This window comes from Ammospiza nelsoni, chromosome 3 (assembly GCF_027579445.1).
Source record: "Ammospiza nelsoni isolate bAmmNel1 chromosome 3, bAmmNel1.pri, whole genome shotgun sequence".
NCBI lineage: Eukaryota > Metazoa > Chordata > Aves > Passeriformes > Passerellidae > Ammospiza > Ammospiza nelsoni.
In genome coordinates this window covers 2,700,553-2,723,546 of record NC_080635.1, presented here as the reverse complement: position 1 = coordinate 2,723,546, position 22,994 = coordinate 2,700,553, and the positions used below count along the sequence as shown (strand labels likewise).

At 48.1% G+C, this 22,994-nt stretch overlaps 1 protein-coding gene across 4 annotated transcripts in view; it reads right to left on the bottom strand.

The window, feature by feature from the left end:
* Positions 1-945: 945 nt before the first annotated feature.
* BCL11A (BCL11 transcription factor A) overlaps positions 946-22,994 on the bottom strand; it is a 70,096-nt gene continuing 48,047 nt past the window's right edge. Inside the window, exons 3-4 of one of the 4 annotated variants that reach the window (XM_059468487.1) lie at positions 8,865-10,744; positions 946-1,573 (exon numbers count right to left, since the gene is read on the bottom strand). In XM_059468487.1, coding sequence (XP_059324470.1) covers positions 1,472-1,573; positions 8,865-10,744 — 1,982 coding nt within the window. In that variant the 3' untranslated portion in view covers positions 946-1,471. Of the gene's footprint in view, positions 1,574-5,541; positions 10,745-22,994 lie in introns of those variants that run through there. The other 3 variants (XM_059468485.1, XM_059468486.1, XM_059468484.1) reach the window with 3 other exon arrangements.

Genomic DNA, 22,994 nt, shown 5'->3' with positions numbered 1-22,994 from the left:
TGTCCATTCCAAGTGCTCCAGGCTGCCAGTGTGGCATCCCTCAGAGATGCTCCTGCTGCCCACCCCAGGCAGATTTTAAGGTACTGAAGTGTCTGTGCTTGTGCTGTGCCCAGGGCACCAGGAGGAAATCACAGCCCGGGGTTTTAAACAACAAACAAAAGAGCAACACTGTCCATGGAAAGGCAACATCGTTTTCCCTAGGGCTGTTCCACCAGCAGAGTCACCCCAAGTGAGGGTCTCACTCACACTGTAAGCAAGGGCTGAACAGAACAGGAGTGGGGCTGAGTTAATGCACAAAGCCAAGCAATCCTCTGGCCCTTTCCCCACGGCTCCACCCCGCTGATCCCAGCCAGCCTCTCCACTCGCTGCTCCTTTCAGCAAACAAGGCCCATTCCCACCAGCCAGCACGGGCATCAGCAGCTACAGCCTGTCAGTCTCATCAGAGCCAGCACAAAGCCCTCACATAACCCATCTTCTGCTCAGCACAGAGCCTGGCCCTACCCAGGACACTCCTTGGTGCTGCTCAGTGCCGAGCAAGGGACGCAAAGCCTGGGAAACACCGGGACAACAACCTGGCAGCAGCAGCTGCCCCAGCTCAGGGCAGCTCTGCATCCCTGCTCTCTCAGCACGGCTGTCACCCCTCCCAAACCTGTGCTGGCCTCACTTCTCCTCGAGCAGACACCACAGAGCCCATGCAACACCGCAGCTGGAATTCACCAAGGAAACCCCCCCTTCAGCACCATCAAAAGCCAGAGGTGGCTCAGCAGCACTCAGAGTGCCCAGCCCTAAGCCCAACTCCTGGCCTAGCTCTATGGGAAAGGTCTGTCCTGTCCACCAGGGCCAGGCAGCCCCCAGTGCCAGCACCATCACCAGTGAAAACCCAGCACTCGCTCTTCTGCAGCAGCCGGTACGGGAACACAGAGTCACACCAGCCGTCTGGCCCTTGTTAGCATTAAAAATTAAAGACAGAGCAAACAAAACCTAAAGCTCCAACATTTATTATGGCAATTTCCCACCCACCCACAGACCTACACTGTGTTTTGCTTTATTTTTAATTCATCACATCAGATGTGCCTCCCGAGGAATGGCACGTTGCGGGGATAACCAAGAGGCTGAGTTGTCCACGAGAGCAAGACAGTCTTTTCCATGGGGAAAGGAGCCAGTCGGAGCCATCATTAAGCCCTTGACCTTGGTGGGTGGGGTTTTTTTAGTTTGTTTGTTTTTAGAAAATGAAAAAAAAAACCCCAATGAACAAAAAGAAACCCCCAAAAAACCAAAAACCCCAGCCCCAAAGAAGTGTTGTACTCTATTACAAAATATAAATACGATAGTCTTGCAGGCAGGAGGAGCCCGGGGAGCTGCTGTCGGCGGGTGACTCCTCAGGCTCTCCCGGGATGGGTGGAGGGATGGATGAGCCACAGGACAGAGGCACCTCCGCACGCCCAGACGCCGCCGGCCGCTCGCCCCAGCTTCACCTCCTCTCAGAATTTAAGTGCTCTGGAACTTCCATCCGAAAACTGCCAGACATCCGGGGCTCCCTGGGCGCCGCGCCAGCTGGGGGGGTACGCCGAACCTACAGAGAGCATGGGACAGAGGAGAGAACAGCTGTGACATGGCCCACGGTGCGAGTCATCCCCTCACCCTACTTCTGTCTGTCCCTTTTCTGTCTCTAACATCTGGGGCACCCAGCTGCCACAGAGGGACACGGCAGCACGGAGCCCTTCCTCTCTCAGGCCACGCTCCCGCATCCGGCATCCTCGGCACCACAGGGATCGTTTAGGAGGAAAAACCTCCGGGCTATACTGGGCAGGGACCAAGCCAGCCTGTCTTGCAAACCTCCTCCTAGTCCTTCCCAAACCCTCGTGGGCTTCCCCCAGGTGCTGAAGGCCCTGCTGAAGCCATTGGGACTGGTAACACGGCACACGGCGAGTGGATCACCGAGGGCTTTTCCCAGCTCCCAGCACGTGGATATCACACGGCAGCAAAGCTCCAGCTGCACTGCCCAGCCCACACCCAGCAAAGCACGGCAGGGGCACTGGAAAGCAAACATTCCCAGCAGCCATTCCCAGCTCCAGGCTGGTCACCCAGCACTGCCCTACCCACACGACAGGCCGAGGGCTACACTGAGGCAAGGCCAGCACATCATCAACACACTCCTCAAAATCCACCTCGGCCACCCAATGGGGAGCTGCTTTCCGTGGAATTTACTTCATTCATACTTAAAAGAGAGGTTTAAGGGCTCCTACATGTGAGCTGCCATCAGAACTTAGTAACCAGGTCCTTCCTAGGCCAGCTCTTCAGTGGGTATTAACTGGAATGTCTCCTCTGAAGTCAGGAGCACCGTGCCTGGTTTCCCTCCAGGGAGGGATTGCTGCTGCTCCTGTCTGAGCCCAAGTTTCCAGGCTAATGTTAAAGCTGGCTGGGACTTCCAAGGCAGCCAAGAGCAGCACAGCCATCCCAGCCACTAGCACGCCACCAATGCAAAGCTTAAGTCCTGCTGAGGGGCACAAAACCTTGGGGTTCTTTCCCCCATGCCTCCTGTCCCTCCTGCATCCCTGTGGCTCGTTGGAAAGCAGCAGCCGAGCATCTGGGCTCGAGGAGCAGCATCTCTTCAGCAGCTCTGGCAAAGAGCCCTCCGGGCAGTATCACTCTCTGCTAGTCAATACTACAATTTGTCCATGCATCCGCCAGAAGTGGGTTTCAACCTTTATTGGAGGGAAAAAGAGAAGGAGGGATCTAAGAGAGCAGCTGGTATCATTTTTCTGTTGGGTACAAACTCCGTGCTTAGATAAACCCCAAAACTGCATCTCATCAGATACGCCGCAGCCTCCTGAATGTCAAGCAAAGACATGGTATCGCTTATTCCTGTATTATCTCAGCCCTTGGAAACATAGTAATATGAAACATCTGTAGCCTAAATTCTGGATACTGTTTCAGCGCCTTCATTACAAAAATCATTCCATTTGGAGGAGATTAGACACTAAAGGGTCTATGCCATAAACCCATGGTCCCCCTCCAAACAGAGCTTGAGATTTTAATGATAAATGCTGTTGCCCAACTATCACTCATTCCTAGAGACACCTTTTTGCACAGAAACAGGGAAGGTTCCGGGCAGCTCAGATCATGCGTGCACGGGATGCCAAAGCAGCTCGAGAGCTCGTGGTGGGGCTGGCACATCCACACCCCAACCCAACAAACTCCAGTGGGTTCATCACACCCCTGACTTACTGCCCCGGCAGGAAAACACCACATCCATGCACTCCTGCTTTGGTGCGGGGCGCCAGGCCATTGCCACTAGCGAGCTATGCCCTCACCAGCCTCTGCTCAGACAACTCCTCCTACAGCGGGAGCTGCTTCTTCCTGCACACAGGCCCCTGCCCTGTGCACCACACAGCACCCACCGGGCTCCTTCCTCTCTGGGAAACCCGGAAAATTCAGCTCTGGGAAACCTGGGAATCACATGCTCCACAGAGAAGTCAACAGTTTGCTTTCCACTGTAGCAGCACAGGTCTGCCTAGCGATGCCTGCCTATGGACACATGCAGATGCCCGCCAATGTGCTTCCATATGAGATTATTTCAAAAGTAAAACACAGTGCAGGGAAAGGCAGTGGGACAACAATCACCATAAGACAAACCCAGGGTACAGCACCCGCTCCGTAACACACCCAGACTATGCTCGACCCCGGGCACAGCTAACCTCAGTCCTCTAGGAAACACCTCCACCGTGGCCTCACAACAACCAGCCATAAAAACAGGGACAGAGAGGGAGAGACCGGACTCTGTACAGGTATTTCCTGGCACAGCATCAAAAGATGTGTCACCAAGGCAGCTGCAAAGCACATCCCCGCGGGCACTGCCCCTGCAGGGAACAGCCCGTGTCCATGCCTGCCACCTCGAGCTCCCCATGCAGGGCTGGGACTGTGCCTCCCCTCTGCCAGGGATCCCTCTGGCACACTGCAGCCCCAGCCAGTGGGCACCACCCTGCTGAAGGGGACAGCAGCTCGGGGGGCACTGCCGGCACCTTTCCAGCTCTCCCGCACTCTCATCCCAATAGCCCAGACAACAAAGCCTTCCCTCCTCCTCTTCCAGGACTAAAACATTCCTTACTACATTCTTTTCAAAACTCTCTTAGAAAAAGAATATATTTTTCTTCTTTAGATAGGTATTTCTGTCTTTTTTTAAAATTCCAAACCTCCCCCTTCAGAAGGCGCCGGGCAAAATACAGGCAACAAATGATGCCATCACAAGAAGACAACAGAACAACTGGAAGGTTTTACAGAAATCAAAAAAAAAGGAAAAGAAAAAAATAGTATTAAATCCATTACACTAGGAACAGCAAGAGACAATATCACAGCGGTATGTGCTTTAATAAAGTAAAGAGATGCTGCAACATGCAGTATTTGTCAAACTGACAACATATACAGACCCCTAAGGGGGGACAGGGGGGACCTGAACTCCGGATTTTAGAGACAATGCACAGAAACCTGCAATTCCCACCAAAAAGCCAAGAAAAAAATCAAAGCCCGGGGAGAAAAGCAGGGAGCTCTGGGCTGGGAGCTTTGGGCTGGGCTTGGTGCGACCCCAGAGACCTCGGCCCCCCAAAGAAATCAGCCCACAGGTGCCAGGGGTGACTTCACCCGGTCCCCAAAAGCATCAGGGGACAGGGGAGCCCCGGGGGCTGCAGAGCTGTGGTTTGCTCACCTCTTGTGGCACAGATCTGCCCCACGGGGAGGGAGGGAGGTCCCTGCTGCAGGGCGGGTGAAGGCCGGGGTGCCACAGGGCTATCGCGGCGAGGGCTCACAGTCACTCCTGATCTAGGGGGGGAAAATCCCAAAGCGACAGGTCCAGACTGCAAACACCTTCCACTGGTGGACAGTGCCCTCCTTAGCCCAAAAATCCCTTCCTGGGCAGAGGGGCTGATCTAGGCAAGGCCAAGCTGGGCGCTGGAGCGGGCCCCCCAAAGGCCCCTGCGCGGGACGGGACCTTCCCCTAGAGCCTGCTGCTGGAGCCACCTGCAGCGTGTGCCAAATGAGGACACCAGAAGCTGACACTGTGTACTTTAAGGTTTTTTTTTTATTTTTTCAATAAAGGGACAAAATGGGTGTATGAACAGGATAATGCAGACAACTGCCAAAAAAACACAGACAGTGGTTTTTCCAATAGAACTTAACAAAGACCAGAAACAAATACAATAAAAAGCCAGGTTGTAATGACCTTTGGTCATCCAAATAATAAAAAAAAAAAAAAAAAAATTAAAAAAAATTTTAAAAAAACTCCCCCCCCAAAAAAAAAACCCCAAAGAAAAATAAAAGATCAAATTAAGTGCCTCTGTTTTGAACAGAGCACATAAGCAATAATAAATAGTGACTCCCATAGTAAAAGATAAAATTTCAAGTTACGACAAACAGCTTTCATTACAGGAATAGAAAAGGCCAATAACAAAATATTCTGCATTGCCATTTACAAAAAAGTATTGACTCAAGCGGGCTTTCTCTTTAATATGCTTTGCATATGAAATTCTTTCCAATCTAAATATAAAGCACCATTTAGTTTTTGGCAATGAAAAAAACTGCAAAACGGTTTTTTCTTTTCTTTTTTTTTTTTCCTTTTTTTTTTAGCTTTTTTTTTTCTTTCTTTCTTTTCTTTTCTTTCTTTTCTTTCTTTTACTGCATATGAAGTTAAGATGCTGGAATGTCGGGTGATAGAAGGAAAGGGACATAAAGCACACTACATAACAAACCAACGTTATTAGCTTGCAGTACTGCATACAGTATGGCAGCAGGAAAAAAGAACGAAAAAAGATATGTACACCCCTCTGTGACGGCCAGCAGCGTGACATCGGAACAGGTTTCCCCCAAAGGGCCATTATATGGCCTCGGATCTGTACAATGTCACACCTTTTTTGTCTTTTTGTCTTTTTTCTTTTTTTTGAAACATACAAATAATTTGCACTATATTATCCTGCCAAATTAAAAAAATATACTGTGGCAGCCTGTGGTTTTTTTTTTTTTTCCACTACCAAAAAAGGTACATCGATACCTTTTGAGAGAACAAGCAACAGTTAAAAATACAAGCTTCAATATAAATACTATAGTGCCTACACTAGATGAACATTTAATTCAAATACCATTCTAGAAATACAGAAAAAAGAGACCATAAATGTGTTTTAGCATAGGAATCAACATGAGTGTGCATTTTCCTATATTTAAGTACTATATAATCTTAAAACCTTTCCCCAATGCATGTTTTTATACAACCTGAAGAGCTGTGTATATCCAAGGCATAGAATTTCCACTACCATTTTAAAATGAGTAACAAGTCTTGTACACCACCAAGACAATGAACCCTAAAATACAGTTTCCCCCTAAACATAATGAAGTGTTGTGGTTTTTTTTTCTTTTTCTTCCTTAAAAAAATTTTCTTAACATTTATATTTAAAAAAAGGTTTTGTGGTGTTTGTTTTTTTTTTTTTTAAATCCTTTTCTTTTTGTACAAAAAAAAAAATCCTTGCACTGTAGGAGTGAAAGCAATCATTCATTTTATGTGAGTGTAGAGTCTGTTTCCATTCACAGCGCTGTAATGTCGCGTCCGAGAAGATAAGCTCATTAGTCAAGTAAATGGCTGGCAAAGTTTGTGGGGTTTTGTGGGTCTGTTTTATTTTTTTTTTATGCTCATCAATGTGTGTTGAATTTTCATTTTTTAAATTTTTTTTTTTTCTTTTCGGCTTTCTTGCAACTTTTCCCTTAAAAGTATAGACCTGTAAACTGGGAAAATTGTACAGTGCACTTAATTGTCCTATCTGAGCAGTCTTATTTTATACTCAACCTCTGTACCTTTGATTAAAGAAAAGATACAGACATCACAGGCAGAGTCAAGTGCTATTTGAACACCAACCGGGGCGGGCGCTAGCTTAGGAATAAAACAAGGAATCCTCTTCCACGTCAACACAAATAGCACACAGAGGATGGAAAAAAAAAAATGAAGGACAACTTTTAGGGAGCACAAACAGATACTGCTACTCTTTTGCTTTTTTTCTTCCTTTTTTTTTTTTTAATTTCCTGTTACTTCTTCCAAAGCATCACATTAAAGGCAAGTCTTATAAGAGTTCATAGTTAATCACCACTGTGTCGATATTAGCTTATACACCTGTTCTAGTTTTAAATTGCAAACAGTACCACATTGTGCTAATAAATCACAATTTATTTATTTTTTTGCTCCTCTATCTGTTACACTCGGTAAAATATTATTGCCAGTCTTTATTTTATTTTTTATACGGTATACACGAGGTCTTAAAGTTTATAATTTGATTGTCAGCTTGACAACCAAGTGGCTCCGGATTTATTTGTTTTGGTGCCAGAATCAATAAAAGATATTATTAAAAGTAAATATCTTCATAAAACGGATTTCCTTTATTGTGTGTTTAATGGTGTTGAAGGGCCTCTGCGCGTTTCACATTCTATTTAATCATGGACGGGGAGGGGGAATAAAAGTTTGGGGCAGGGCGGGCGGGGGGCAGGTTCTACATCTCGTTTTAAGCTCTCTCCACGAGCCAAGCAGGGTTTTAGACTGGTCCGATCAGTTTTAAAAAAATAATAGTAATAATAATAATAATTAATAATAACAATAAAAGGCAGAGGAGAATGATGATTAACTAGGACTGAGCGGGTCATGTCTTTCTCTTCCTTAGTTTCCTCTTCCCTCTCTTCGTTCCTAGGTGGCCGGTGGCGTGAGGGGCACGAGGCGGCTCCAGCGCGGCCGAGCTGGCGACGAGCTGCGCGTGGAGGACGAGCAGAAAGGAGCCACTGCCATCGGCCGTGGCTGACCCAAGGCACTCGGATTGCTTATTACTATTATCATCATCATTATTATCATTATTATTATTTTTGTGGGTGGGTGGGTGTGTTTGAAATCAAACGCTAAGAGAGAAATCTACCTCTTCCTGACTGGTGGCGGTCGGTTATTCCCAATTAAAGGCCGTTTTTAGTGTTCCCGAGGGGAACTCTGTCTCCAATCGTGGGTTTATTGGTTTAAGACAGCGATCTAGGCTAACACAACGCTTCTTCGGTGCTATCGGTCCTGTCCGCAGAGGGTCACCCACAGCGAGCTTTCCTTTGCACGTCACAAAACAAAACTGTACATGATATGTATTACAGGATGTATGCAGCATGGTCGGTTTTGTTTGCTCTCGGGTTTGGTTTTGTTTCACTTTTCTTTTTTTGTTTTTTTTTTTCTCCTCCTCCTTCTCCTCTCCTCTTTTTTCCTCTTTTCCTCTTTTTTTTTTCTTTTCCTTTTTTTTTTTTCCCGAACGGAATTGGAAACAGCGACGTGTTTGCTCAGCAACTAATCAGGGACAATTTAAAAACAGCCATAACATACCGTACATGCTGTCTAATCCAAAAATTTAAAAAGAAAAAGAAATTAAAAAAATAAAACCAACCAAAATAAAAAAACAACCCAAAAAAAAAAAACCCCAACATACACAACATGTAAATTATTGCACAAGAGAAAGGCTCAAAGTTTGCGTAAAATGCAATAGTATTGCCCCGATACAGATCATGCATTCAAACGGTGAGAACAAAAAGAAAATAAACAGGGTGTGCTGGTGACAAGCACTTTCCAAATATCCTTAGCTTCCATGACTTCCATCACAAGGGACTAGAAAATCTCTACGGGGATGCGGGGCGGGGGGTGGGGTGGGGGGGCGGTGTGGATGGGGGTGGGGGGTACGAATATACCTCTATTCAGTTTTTATCTCGTTATTCAAGACTCGATCACTGTGCCATTTTTTCATGTGTTTCTCCAGGGTACTGTACACGCTAAAAGGCATCTTACAAATCTCGCATTTGTAAACGTCCTTTCCCACCTGCCCGTGTGTTTTCATGTGCCGGGTGAGCTTGCTACTCTGGGCGCAGGCGTAGTTGCAAAGCTCACACTTATACGGCCTCTCGCCCGTGTGGCTCCGTCTGTGGACGGTGAGATTACTACAGTTCTTGAAGACCTTCCCACAGTACTCACAAGTGTCGCTGCGTCTGCCCTCTTTTGAGCTGGGCCTGCCAGGGCCCGGGCCACTAATATGGGGGGTGCTCCCTCCGCTTCCCGTGCCGCTGCGGCCTGAGATCCCTCCGTCCAGCTCGCCCGGCGGCGTGGAGAAGCGCAGGCTGCCGTTCTCCGAGGAGTGCTCAGAGGAGGAGGCGAAGGGCGATTGTCGGGAGTCGCCGAAGCTGAGGAAGGGGTCCTTCAGCTGCCGGGAGGCAGCGTAGCCCGCCAGCCACTGGGAGTAAACGTTCTCGGTGTTGGGCATGGCGGCGGCCGGCAGGTCGAACTCCTTCTCCAGCTTGATGCGTTTGGAGAAGGGGCTCAGGGAGCTGGGGCTACCCAGCAGCAGCTTTTTGGACAGGCCTCCCGAGGCAGACTCCCCCGGGGAGCAGCCCCGGCCGTTGACGGCCCCCTCGTCGATGCGGTCGGACTCGCCGGCCACCGAGTCTTCGTCGCAAGTGTCCCTGTGCACCTCGGGCTCGGGGAGGTGGCCCCGCTTGTGTTTCTCCCCCAGGACCTGGTGGAAGGCCTCGCTGAAGTGCTGCATGGAGCTCAAGACCATGCCCTGCATGACGTCCGGCATCGCCCGGCCCTCCTCGCCAGCCCGCGAGTTGTTCTCGTGGTGACGGGCCGCCTCCAGGCTCATCCCGAAGCCATAGTCCGGCCTGTCGCTCTCGTTCAAGTCCTCCTCCTCTTCCTCCTCCTCCTCCTCCTCTTCCTCCTCCTCCTCCTCCTCTTCCTCATCCCCATTCTCAGGGATCATGTTGGGGTCGTTCTCGCTCTTGAACTTGGCCACCACGGACTTGAGGGCGCTGCTGGCGCTGCCCACCAGGTCGCTGGTGCCCGGCTCAGGGGAGCTGGCGGTGGAGAGCCCGTCGTCCGACTTCACCGTCATGGGGGAGGACTTGTGCATGTGGGTCTTCATGTGGCGCTTCAGCTTGCTGGCCTGCGTGCAGGCGTGGTCGCAGAGGTTGCACTTGTAGGGCTTCTCCCCCGTGTGGCTCCGGCGGTGCACCACCAGGTTGCTCTGAAACTTGAAGGTCTTCCCACAGAACTCGCAGGACTTGGACTTCATGGGGGGCTGGGAGGGAGGAGGAGCAGACTGCAGAGGAGGGAGGGGTGGCGTGGCCAGGAACGGGGGCTTGCTGCCGGGCTGGAAGGGCTGCAGCAACCTTTGCATAGGGCTGGGCCGGCTCGGGGACAAGGGTGGGCTGGAGGTGTTGCCGGCCAGCTCCCGCAGCCTCCGGGAGAAATCCATAGCGGGGGGCTCCATCGCCATGGGGTTCAGTCGCAGCACCCTGTCAAAGGCACTAGGGTGATGGGTGGCCAGAGCCATTTCTTCCGCACCCAGGCGCTCAATGCGATGCGGATCCAAATGGTGCCTCGGGGGAGGGCTAAAGAGGGGTGGCGTGGGTGGGAAACGCCCTTCTCCCAGCCCCGACGCCTCCCTCGAGACCGAGCCGGGTATTCTGAGCAGGTTAAAAGGGTTATTGTCTGCAATGTGAATCCCGTGGAGAGGTGGCTGGGAAGGGCACTCTGCACCTAGTCCTGTTGGGATACCAACCCGTGGCGTCAGGGGGCTGCCGTGCTCGCTTTCTAGGTAGATCCGTAAGCCGTGTGTGTTCTGTGCGTGCTGCAAGAGGAACCAGGCGCTGTTGAAAGGCTGTTTACAAGTCGTACACGTGTAGCTGCTGGGCTCATCTTTACCTGCAAAATAACACAACAAGCAGCGTCAATCTCCGGCCGTCCAGCGGCGGGCGAGCGCTCGCCTCCCCGCCTAACCTCCTCTCCTCCTCTGGGACGATCAGCTGGGAGCCGGGCAAGGGACGTCCCAGCCCAGGGACAGGCAGGGGACATGAATAGGAAGAGGTGAGGGGCACCCACAGCAAGCACATCCACCTCCTCCCACCACGCCCAGCTCTGGGTTCAAAACTGAACCATGCTGGGCACCCGTAGAATAAAACAGGCCAAGAAAAGCGAGAGATGGTAAAGTCAATCAACGCCAGCTCCAACTCAGTTGACTGAGGCTGTAGGCACTTAGAGTACTCATAAATAAATATGTAAATAAATATATAAATAAATACAAAATAAAGTAATTCCTTTCTGAAAAGCACTCCACACTGATCAGTTCAAAGCATCACAACTGCCAGCAAGCTGGGCATCAGCACGTTTTTAGTCTCCTCCTTATTTCGAGGCTAACAATGTGTACAAAATTAAGAATCAACTTCTGCTCCTTAGCAGAGATTCACCTCTGGGGCAAGGAAAGAAATAAAAATAAAAAGGGAAGGGGGAGGAAAAAAAAAATCGAGCACAGGACAGGGACAGGAGAAGACAGAGAGAGCGGCAGCTCCGCCAGGGAAAGAGCTGGAGGCCGGCCAGGAGGCCTGGCCGAGCGCCCTGCCGGAGCCGCATTATTTCTCTCGTGCTGAAAAGAAGCTGAGGATGGTAAATGCCACTTTGGCAAGTAGTGAGCTAACTCTATTTCATGATAATTTATTTTTGGAGATAACACGGACATTATAAAAGAGCAACCAACTAATAAATAACTAAACAAAGAGCCGGCTAATAATGACAGCAGAAAGCAGCCCCTTCTAATATACGGCAAAACAAGGGGGATGAATAACTTTTTGAGGGCCGCCCATGAGGGAAGAGTGGCGTGAGATATGGCAAAGGTGAGGGTGCCTTTATTGATTACTGGGATTTTGCAAATAATTCACTTCCACCCCCATATGGATGCTTTTTGCTAAATGCCGGTAAACCGAAGCTGGAGCTAAGAGAAGGATATAAATTCATTTCCAGCCTTGTTCAGCACTTCTCACAAAGCTGTTGTTTAGTGATATTTTAAAAAATAAAAATAACGTTGAGGTTAGCTGGGAGATAAACCAGGAGCTTTCCAAGGGCATCAGCACTTGGGGCGGTACTGGCCTTCACCACATATTCCTGCCCTGACTCAACATTTACATCCAAAGGCATCTGCTCTTTAGGCATCTCTCTTGGGTAAACAGGCTGCACTGACAGTTGCCCTCATTAGGTTTCCCCTATTTGCCTAATACAAAGAAAAGGAAGATTTTAAAAAAGCAAATAAGGTGAATTAGGAAAGGGAACATCACTTTATGTGCTCCCATCTTTTTTCCCATCTCACGGGGAGGACGGGAGGAAAATGTCATGTGGGCATTTTCTGGAGATACAGGACAGAACCAGGCATCTTTAAGGTCCCTTTCAACCCAAATCATTCCGTGATCCTGAGATCCAGCATTGGCTGGCTGTACAATGCCAGCTTCCCTCCCTGCCTCCTGGCTCTGCCGCTATTCCACGTTTGGCCTGAGAAGCTGAATCAGGCAAGCAAAGAGCCTCAATCATCTACAGCAGGCATTTAACACTTTAATCACTTTAAAAGCCCTTGGAATAATATTTAATGTTTCACTCTGAAGCCTGCATTGGAATAAAATGCACTGTTGTGTTTAGTATGTGCCAGGCATGTGAGCACAGATAAATACTTAAATCTGCTGAAATTAGAGTGAAATTCAATTGGACTTTCACATTCCTGTGCTCATTTGTGAGCTTGGGGGGGAGGAAAAAAAATCATCTTGCTTCATCATATTGAAGTGGATGTTTTTAACACCACGGTGGGAGCTAACAACGAAACACTACCTTGCCTCTCTACCTTATAGATCAGGTCAGAGAAAATAGCATTTTATCTTATAATGAGGATACAACATCGAGCGTTTGCTACCACATTTTAGTATTCCCATCAACTAGATATTCTAGATCATAAGGGCAGCTCGTGTAATCATAATGTCAATGAGAAGGGCTGTTACGACTGAGACTAAAGATTACATGGAAAAAGCTGCTTTGAAACTGGTAATTATTACCAGTCCACTAATAGCAAATGATGCATTACAGTTTCACCGTATAATCTGTATTTCACTCAGCTCCTGCCAGTGCAGCCTTATTATATTACAGTGCTCACAAATTCTAAATTCCTAAGCTACAGTCATCAATAAATGTGTTACTTGCCATAATTTGCAAAATTACTTTGTTCATAACATCTTCGACTGTTATAAAGACTGGAATTGATTTCCTGTGTGGCAAAATTAGGGCTACATTGACTTAGTGGAGTGTAAAATGTAAGATTATTCTTCATGTGCTTGCCTGAAAAACAAGTTTTCAATTCACTGTCCGTGTTTGGTAATCAAGATAATAATTTACATTTTAAATCATGTTTATGTACAAAACTTCCCTAAATAACCCACCATTTTCAAGGGAGGCAAAAAAAACAACGGAGCGAAACAGTTAAAATCCACCAGCCATTTGTCCCCACCTCCTGCTCTGAAGAGACATGATTTCTAATTTGTCTATTAGTGCTTGATTAATTATGAAGGCTATTGACTGACCATATCACCACCTAGAGATACGTTCCAGTCTGATGCAGCCTTGCCAAACTGCAAAAATTATGGCACTAATCCACAGCAACAAGACAGGTCCTTAGACCGCCGCGGCAATCCCCGGGCTGGGAAGGGACTCGCCCTCCCTTGCTGCCATCCCACCACCACCATGGGCTTTTTGGGACACCATTTGGGTCCCCTCAAGAGTCAGACCCAAAGGCCATGTGCACTGATGTCTCCTTACTGTGTGGGCCAGGCCCTGTGTCCCCAGAGCCTTCCCAGCTAACACATCTGGGCATGACCATGGGCAAGGGAGGCAGGTCTCACAGCCAGGAGATGCAGAAGCTGCTGCTGGCCAAGGACAGAGCTCTTTGTGCCTCACCATCCACCTGGACAATGTGATGGGGTTTGTCATCCGTTGTGATGCCACTGGGGCTTTCAGCGGATTTCCAGCAGTCAGGAGTCACTGCTGAACCAGCCCTTGGCCACCAGCAGCAGGGCTGGAGCTCACATCCTTGGCTACCTCTCAATTCAGGAATTTGAGGCTGAAAGGGACCCCCAGCTCTCACCCTCTGACCCTCCCTGCAGTGCATGTCACTGTGACCAACAGAGGTTCTTTCAGTAAAGCACAACTGCCTCCAGCCCTGCAAAGCACAGGGCAGACCACAAAACTCCAGTGAGATCTACTCAAACCAGCTCAGCTGACAGGGAGAGCACCCACTGCTTCCCACCACAGTCACAGACGGGTACTGGGATCCACCTGAACTTCTCTAGCTCTAACCTCTACTGTTCTCTTTGTATTTTGAGGGGCTTTGTGGTTGAAACACTGAAAAGCTCTTGGTACACAATGGCCTCCTCACACACACCACGGTGTTCTTTGTGAAATTGAGGCACACTTCAAAATCCAGATGCTTATCTGTCCTGAGCCACCCCTCCACTACCCAAGGACCAGCCTAGCCCTCATCATCCTGGCATCATGCTGGGCAGGACCTGATTTCCCTCTCAGCTTTCCACACGGCTGATACCTTCCAGGGTACTGCACCCAGCTCTGTAAGCACAGCCCTGATTCCACCTTCCAGCCCAGGGCCACACGAGGCTGGACCTGGTGCCTTCTCAACACATCCTTCCTGACAGTTTCCAGACCAGCCCAGGAACCTATCCTTCTTGCTCTGCACCTGCCTTTGTTTTACCCACAAAGCCAATCAACCAGAGCTGCATATTCATTTCTAATCACCAGCAAAGCACTAAGCACCACTGAGACCCCCACCAGTATGTGCTGAGCTCCCCAGCTAAAGCCCCGCATCCCCCAATCTGTTGGCCAGCTCTGCATCACCTGTGCCAGCAGAACCACCCAGTGCTCTGCTCTGTCTTCCCATAAGCAATGTCACAGTGCAGTCTATTTCATCCACATTTATCAACCAAAGTTGTCATCTAGAAGAATGAAATCAGGTTTTATTTGACAAGATCCATATTCCATAAATCTAGGCGGAGTGGCACAAATTATATTTCTATCCTTTAATTCTTTATCAATTGAATCTTATGTTGGTTCTTCTGTTATTTTGCCCAGAAGAGATAAGCAAAGTGTTGCCAACTCTCCCACCTTACCCTGACCAGCTCTTGACAGCATTTTCCCAGTTCATAAACTTTCTTAAAACCAGCATCACAGGTTTACTTTTCAGGGTTCCTTGGGTGCAACTTTTCAGGGCCTTTTTATTTGAAAATACTTCTCTCCTTGAAGGAGAAATTTGTTATTTCTGCTCATATCCTCCATGGCTACCAATAAGCTAGGAAAAAATACCATCACTCACATTATGATACAGAAACGTAACACAGCCACTCTCCAGGTCTACAGCAGAAATATTTATCAAAAATTTCTACCTTACTGCTTCTTCCATTTATCCCTTCCTTCTTCTCCAGGATCCTGAGAAGCTCCCTCTCTCCTCTCCCCACTGGTGCCAGGCACAAGTTTTCCTCAGCCTCTCCAGCTCTCCCGACCCATTCTCTATCCACCATGGTTTCTCACTGCCATTGATTCCTATCCATTTTCCATTTTTTTTAATTGTTGTATATTGATTTTTCTAATATCTAATTGCTGTTCTCATCTCACCACTGAAGCGAGTGAAGTGGGTTTTGGACTGGGGCCAAAGTTGCCCTCTCCTTCCTGGACAGCTCATCAACTCTTTACAAATAGCTTCCAATTACCATTCGCATTTTTGTGTGTACATTTTCCTCCCATCAATTTTACTGCTCATTTTCTTCCTACTTTGGAAATTACCCCTGTAGGAGAATTACATGGGGATACCATGACCCAAATACAGAACTGGGGCCAAGATGACACCTGACTGGCCTCACTCACTGAAGCATCAACCACCATTACGTTTTTATTCCTTCTCTACATCCCACATGGCAAAAGACCAGTGATGAGGCACAGCATTTCACTACAGCACAAATGTCCAGTGTTTCTCAAGTTATTGGCTCAAAAAAAACCAAAAAAGGCAGCAGAACAGCTCTTGCCTGCCATGCCCCCAGAAGAAGTGACTTAACCAGTGACACACGAGTGACAGATTTAGCTTCTGATCCGCAAAATGTTAACAAATGAGCGGGATGGATATTGGCATTTGAGTGCCTTTAAGGGCAGTTGGCACAATTACTCAGTAAAATATGAAGAGATGGCTGCTTTCAGCATTAAGGGGCTTTTTTTATATTAAGGAAAAGCTGGTGCTTCTGTGCTGTGCTCACAGATACACCCGGCACGCTCCGAGAGTCCGAGCCTGAGCAAGCCAACACCTCCAGGCACAATAGAGCTGGCTCAGAGCAAGAACCACAGCCATCCCCACAGCCACCAGCAGCAAAGCCAGACAAGATGCTGGGGAGAAGACCAGCTGGGAGGAGAAGCTGTCAGCTAGATGCCACTGCTGAGAGGGAAAAAAAAAAAAATGAAAAAAGCCTTTCTGGAGCTAGGCATGCAAGTTCAGGCACTGCCAAGTGAGTAATGGAATAATCTGCATGTGTGTGCCAATGTGCTTTGGAAGAGCTTCCTTAGTTTCTCAAAAGTCAGGGCTAGATCCAGGAAAGCTGCTCGCTGGACACAGCATCCCTTGGTGCACCTAACCAGGCCCATGGCACAGGATGCTGTGTGGGGAAGGAGCCCCTGCTTTAGGAGCAGGATATTAAACACAAGGTGTGTTCTACCCCAGGGCACTGCAGGAGCTGCACACAAACACACAGCATTAGAGGCACCCCAGTTTTCCCAGTGTTTTCCCAAACAAACCATCAGCAGTGGGTGCAATGGTGGGTGCAAGGTGGGTGCAAGGATTCCATTCACAGCGGCAAATTTGCTCCCTCAGAGAAATCCCCGTGCCAGAGAAATCTCCAAGCAGACCTGGATGTGGCCCTGGCTACCTGGCCCAGCCCCTGTTCTCCACAGCATCCCTCCCTGGTGGCTCTGCTCCTGTGTTCTCCCTGACCTTCTCAAGACACCTGCAAAGCCAAGGCTACCTGCACCCACAGGGCACATGAACACCTTCCTCTATCCAACAGCAAGGACAGAAGTTAAAGCATCCCCCTCTCTTCTGCTCGCCACCAAACAATCGTGGGAGGAACAGCCCGAGCCAAGCCCAGGAACTTCTTTATTCAGCTTTAATGTCAACTGACTGCTTGATTTTTGGACTGATAAATTCGGAGTTGTTATGGTATTTAAAGGGGGGGAAAGAAAAAAAATTGAGTTAATTGTTACCACTTGTACTTGATTCAGTTCTCCATCTGGCTTGTCAAATATCTCTTCTTTTTTTTTTCCCCTCCTCTCTCTCTCATTTGGAAATCCACACTGCTGAGTTTCCTTTCAACTGCAAGCTAGTGAGGTGAAACAGTTGGGACAGAGGAAGGGAGATAAGCGGGTCCTGCTCCATTCCTGCAGCAGCCACTTCTCCCTCAGTAAGGAAGAGCTGCTCTGGCATGACTCACCTTTTCCTGGTGGCACCGGCTCACAAGGGAAGCTGTAACAACTGTCCAAACGTATTTTTTCCTTCTTGCACTAATTCCTCCTCCCGATCCTCTGGATTGCAAAAGGCCCATGATTAACCTGGTCTGTCATTAACCAGTCCCAAGCAGCTGCTGGCACTGGGAGCATCAGCACTGTCACTGCTGCTCTCATAATACCTGGATAACACTAAATAACAGCAGGAGTTGCAGTTGTGTACAACAGGGTACTACCTCTCTAACCTTTTCTCTTTATCATGAGAGGAGCCAGATTCAGAAACACTGAAAAAGGAAAATATCCCCAAAAAATCTGAAGGAAGTGATGTAGTGCTGCTTGTAAAACAAGCAATACCATGGCTGTTCTGCCTTTGAAAATTAAAATTCTGCAAACTGAGTCCACGCATTTATGCAAAGGCCTGGTGGAGTCTTGGGACTAGCTTAGTCATTAAATAGTCAAAAAATCCAGGAGAAATTTTGCTTTGCAGGACCCTCAATGCCCCATCTGCTATCTCTACCAGATTTTCTTTACTGTAACTCATTGATAAAAGGTATTCCTGAAATTGGTATTCAATACTGATATTGATATATCAATATTGCTGTTTATATTCCTGAAAATAATTATTCTGCCTGCAAATTCAGACTTCCTGAAACCATATTAATAAAACTGGGAAAACACTTTCCAAACCAAGTATGAGTAACACCATTTGTCATTACGCCTTCTTTCAAAAAACCTCTTTAAGACCCAGGCCAAACATTAATGCCGTGACTCCTCAAACTTCAAAAAGAAACCCAAGCCCCAGCAATAATCAAACAGCAGCCCCAGCAATAATCAAACAAATCTTTGCCAGTCAAAGATTTAGACAGGAGTTAGGAACTCCAAGAATTCCCCATTTTCTCTCAAAGCCCAACTTTCCTTGTGTTTTACAGCACTGCTCAAGTTCCCATAAAGCAGAAGCTTTTTGGGACTGAGGAAAGAGCAGGTGGGACCAGGGAGACCAGTTCCTGCCTGGAGAAGAAATGGGTATTTCATGGGTTTGGTTGTAGCCTCAACATTACTCATTCTTCTTACCAGAACCAAAGTCCACATACTTAGATTCCCACCCCAAAAAATGCTGCTCATTAGCAACAAGCAACAAAACACATGGCTTGTCGGAGCCTCAATGGGGCGCTGGGGTCCCGTGGCCTGACCTCAGCGTCTGTCACCGTTTTCAAGGCAATGATGACTTGGCCACCAAGAAAACCTGCTTCCAGCTCCAACTTGGCAAGTAAGGTATCAGCCTGCGACTGATTTTGTGCTTTTTTAAAACCTAAGGGGGGTGGAAATCTGTCGCGCCTTGATTAGCGAGGAACAGAAGAAACCTGCCACGGGAAAACAATGCTGTGCCTGAAATTCAGCTCTGAGGGAGTTCTAGAAGAGAGCCCTCAAGCAAAGACCAGCTGGTCACATGCACACGTGCACCCCATGCATTAATGCTATGGGGAGGAGAAAGAGAGGCAATGCAGACCTCAGCACCACATGGGAAGCAGCTCCAGTAACAACAAACACCAGTGCTGGGACCTACAGGGTGAACTACGCAGTGTTTTCAGCCCTGCAGGAGGATCTATCCACTGAGACCACCACACATCTCTAAAAACACCCTTAGTGAAGTAAGCAACATCCCAGGTGCCATTCTTGGCAGCGTTCAAGGCCTGCTTAGATAGGCACTGAGCAACCTGGTCTAGTGGAAAGTGATTCTGCCCATGGCAGAGGGCTTGGAACTGGACAGTCCTTAGGGTCCCTTCAACCCAAACCATCCTGTGTTTCTGCGATGCACAGTCTTCCCCACATGCCTGTCCCTGACTGCCTCTTCCACGCACCAGCATAGGGATTGTGAAAGATTTAAACAGGAGTGGCATCACTGGAGTGACACCCTCTGTATCAGCTCCTCTGGACTTACCTGGCACCAGGTGTGTCCCCTGCTGGAAGGTCCCCCTGGACCCACCAAGGACTGAGCCTCGTCTAAGCCCTGCCACAAGAAGGGCATCAAAGCCTTTCCACAGCCTCACCTGATTACCCAGCAAACGGTACCTGGCTCCAACAGTCCATAATTATGCATTTACCCAGTGGCTGCTGGGGACAATCAAGTCAATAATTCACTTTTTAAATGCAGTGTTGTAATTATACAGCTACAAAGAGCTTCCAAATCATTTCATTCACTCATACACCTACACAATGAATTGTTCCCCTTTCTCCCAGGCCGGCGGCATCCGAGTGAAAGGCAGAGCACACTTCACAAAGTTTCTTGCCCAGGAGGGGAAGGAGATGCTCTAGCACAACATCTGGGGTCACCCCTGTTGGTGTGGGGTGTTTCTCCCTGTCTGTACTGGTTTTGGCACAGCTCAGTGGTGCAGCCAGCGCCCAGCACAGGCGAGGGTGAGCGCTGGATGCTGCTCTGCAATGCTCATCGTGCACTCAGTATCTCTTACACAGAGACTCCCAGGCCAACACCAGGACACTGCTTTCCTGGGAACACTGCTCATGCCTGCTGACCTGATTAGTGCTGCAGGACCTTGCTGGAGGCTGCAGCAGCTCTGCTGCACGGGGCACTCCTGGAGAGCTGCAATGTGCTTCCAAACGGCTGAGCCCCATCCCAGGGACAAAGTGGGGCTGGCACCTTCCCACTGCTGCTCACCAGCAGGGACACTGCTGCCACCAAGTCTGGGCCATCAAGTCCCCTCATCAGCCATGGCCTCGCTGTATTTTTGCTGGATTTTCCAATCTCAGTGTCTCTATTTCATGCACCCGGCCCTGCAAAGCCACGTGTATTTACACCATCACCTTGAAGAGATATTGTGGTGGTCCCTGATAGCCCCTCCTGGCCCTTCTCATGAGCCAGACATCACCAATGTTCCCTTCCCCAGCCCACAGCACCCAGCTCCCACCCATGCCTCGGGAAGGGTGTTGGTGGAGCTGACAATCCCCGGCCCTGAGGCAAGTCAGTGGCTGAGGACCTCCCTGGAAGCTTTATTCCACCAACTCCTTCCCAAAACAGATCCTCTTCAGACTCTCCTATTTCCCAGCCTTCTCCTTTGGCTCACTTTCCTCTCACTTCCAAATGAATGATATTTAGCCAGCAGCAAACCATCCTGACAAAGTGGGTCAGGGGAACTGCAGGTTCCCCCAAATGACACCTCCATCTGCAAATCATCTGCCAGGAAGGCAAAGGTTTATTCTGTCCCTGAGCAAGTTCAATGTCACCATGGAGTTGCAAGCACAGCAAGTGTTGAACCAGATTCTACAACGTTTAGTTTCATAACTTGCACAAACAAGTATTAGTAGAATCAATAAATTATATATATATTTTTTCCCCTCTCTGCTTTGCAAATAGGACCAAAAGGTGTCGTAAAGTTGTCGGGTCTTCTCCAGTTTATCCTGTCTCCTCTCCATCGCTGAGATATCCTTGAAGTTGAAAATGATATAATACTCCAGATATCTGGAGTTTGGAAGGATGTAAGACTTGCAAGAATTGCTACAGCTTTATTGCATTCTCGGGGCACAGAGAGTATTTACCACACATACATCAAGTCAAGGAATGCAAAAAGGGCACGCAGAAATTTGGCGCTCCGAGCTCAGGAGCTGAAACTCCCAGGAAGGCAGATACAGAGTGGATTTCCTTATTTATAGATTTGCAGATGAAATCCAACAAAACCAGCCCTCCCCCCTCCAAAAAAAAAGGCAAAAAAAAAAAACAACAAAAAAAAAAGAAAGCCAAAAAACACAAAAAAAACCCCAACCAACCCCACCTCCTTCTTTTATGTCAGTGAGGCTGATTCAATTTCCAGGCTTGCAAGGTCTCCTCTCGCCGAGTATTACCCGACCCCAATAACACGCGCCGTTCCAAGGTTAAGATCCGTTTCCTTACAATAATGCAGAAAGCTGTTGTTTCAGTCGTGGCTGCAGAATTCAGCTTTGAAGGACAGGTTAGTACCACACTACATTTAACTGAATTCAGTTCATCTGATTATACAGTGCCTTGCTTTCTGGAATATGTAATCATCTCTTTCTGATGACATTTTAAATATCCAACTAGACAAATAATTGCAGCAATAATTGATAGCTGAGTCAAGCTGGAAGATTATTGATTGGCACAGTACCCGCTGAAACAAATGTTCATCTTTCAAACATTACAGTAAAGATGCTTAAATCTAACTTTTGCTGATAAATGATAAAAATTTGATTTACTGATAAAACCACCAGAATAGAAGATGCACTTCAGGATTTGATTACCTGAGGAAATTTTTTCAAAGAAAAATTAGGCTGTGGGATTTATATTCTATTTCACATGAATAATTGCCAAGATATGGATAAGCCGTTGGAACATAAACACACGTGGAGGCGTCTATAAGAGTTGCTGATTAACTCTGTACCTTCCTGAACGGAATTTATCTGTTCCCAATCACTGTTTAGGTGGGAGTTTATCCTGCTGCCTCGCCAAGGATGCATCAACGGGTCTCATTACCAGCAGCAGGAGTTACGTGTCAGAAAAGATCCCCCAGTCGTTTTCCCAGCAGCTCGAAGCCCTCAGTTTAAATGTGCATAACCTAACTCTGCTGTGAATGCAACTGAAAGGAGGGCTCAATCTCATTGTCTATGGTGTAAATCAGAAGCATCACCACCCAAATCTGTGACACCACAGAACAGCAGCAAGGGGAAAGTCAAAACCAGGGGCATTTCCAAACTGGCTCCCTATCTTAAAGCTGAAATAAAACCACTTTTCAGCTGCTATTACACCGGGCCTGCTTAAACACGGGTTTCCTTCTAATTAGGAAATTCCAGACCCTGCAGCACTACCTATATGTCAGGGGGGAGAGAGAGGGGAAATTTCTGAAACTTACTGATTAGAAAGCAGAGCGAGTGGCCACAGCAGAGACTCGCACGCGGGGAAAGGCAGGCAATGAGCTGCCTAGTTAGGCTAGAGGAGCTGTCGCAAGGCAGAAGCCTGAAATTAAGGAAGAGCGCCAGAATATTTGAGCAGGGAACAAAGAGCATAAATTCCAGAGTAAGAGATGAAAAATGCACTGAAACGTTTTGAAACGGAGCCATTAGGAGCTGATTGAGTCTCAGAGCTACTGTTAAAAATCAGCCGCTTGTTAGATGCGCCGATCAGCTGAGCCCTGACACTTAAGGCGTACGAGGGGGCTTGTCGAGTGGCTTGGCTCTAATTTAGAGATCCTCAGTTAATTAGAAAGCCCTCAGATTTTCTGCAAATGCAGGTTGCTATCGACAGCCCGTGCTTTTGATGCTTTCTGGGTGACAGCTGCCGGACTGACCTTTCCCGGGCTGGCAGGGCTGCCCAGACCCTTGCCATGCCGGGGAATTCAATCACGGCCGCCGGCGCTACCGGGAAGTTACAAGTAAGGTTATCCTGCTCCTAGATGTCATTTCCTTCTCTGAAACAAGCCCTGCTGAAATCTGCATCTGCTTAATGCTATAAATAGCTCCAGTGTTGAATTATTAGTATTTTTCCTCCCGACAGTGGACGTCACAGCCAGTCCAGAACTTCAGGGTGGGAGTTTATCAAAGGTGGCACCAGCAGGGTTTGGGAGAAGGGAAT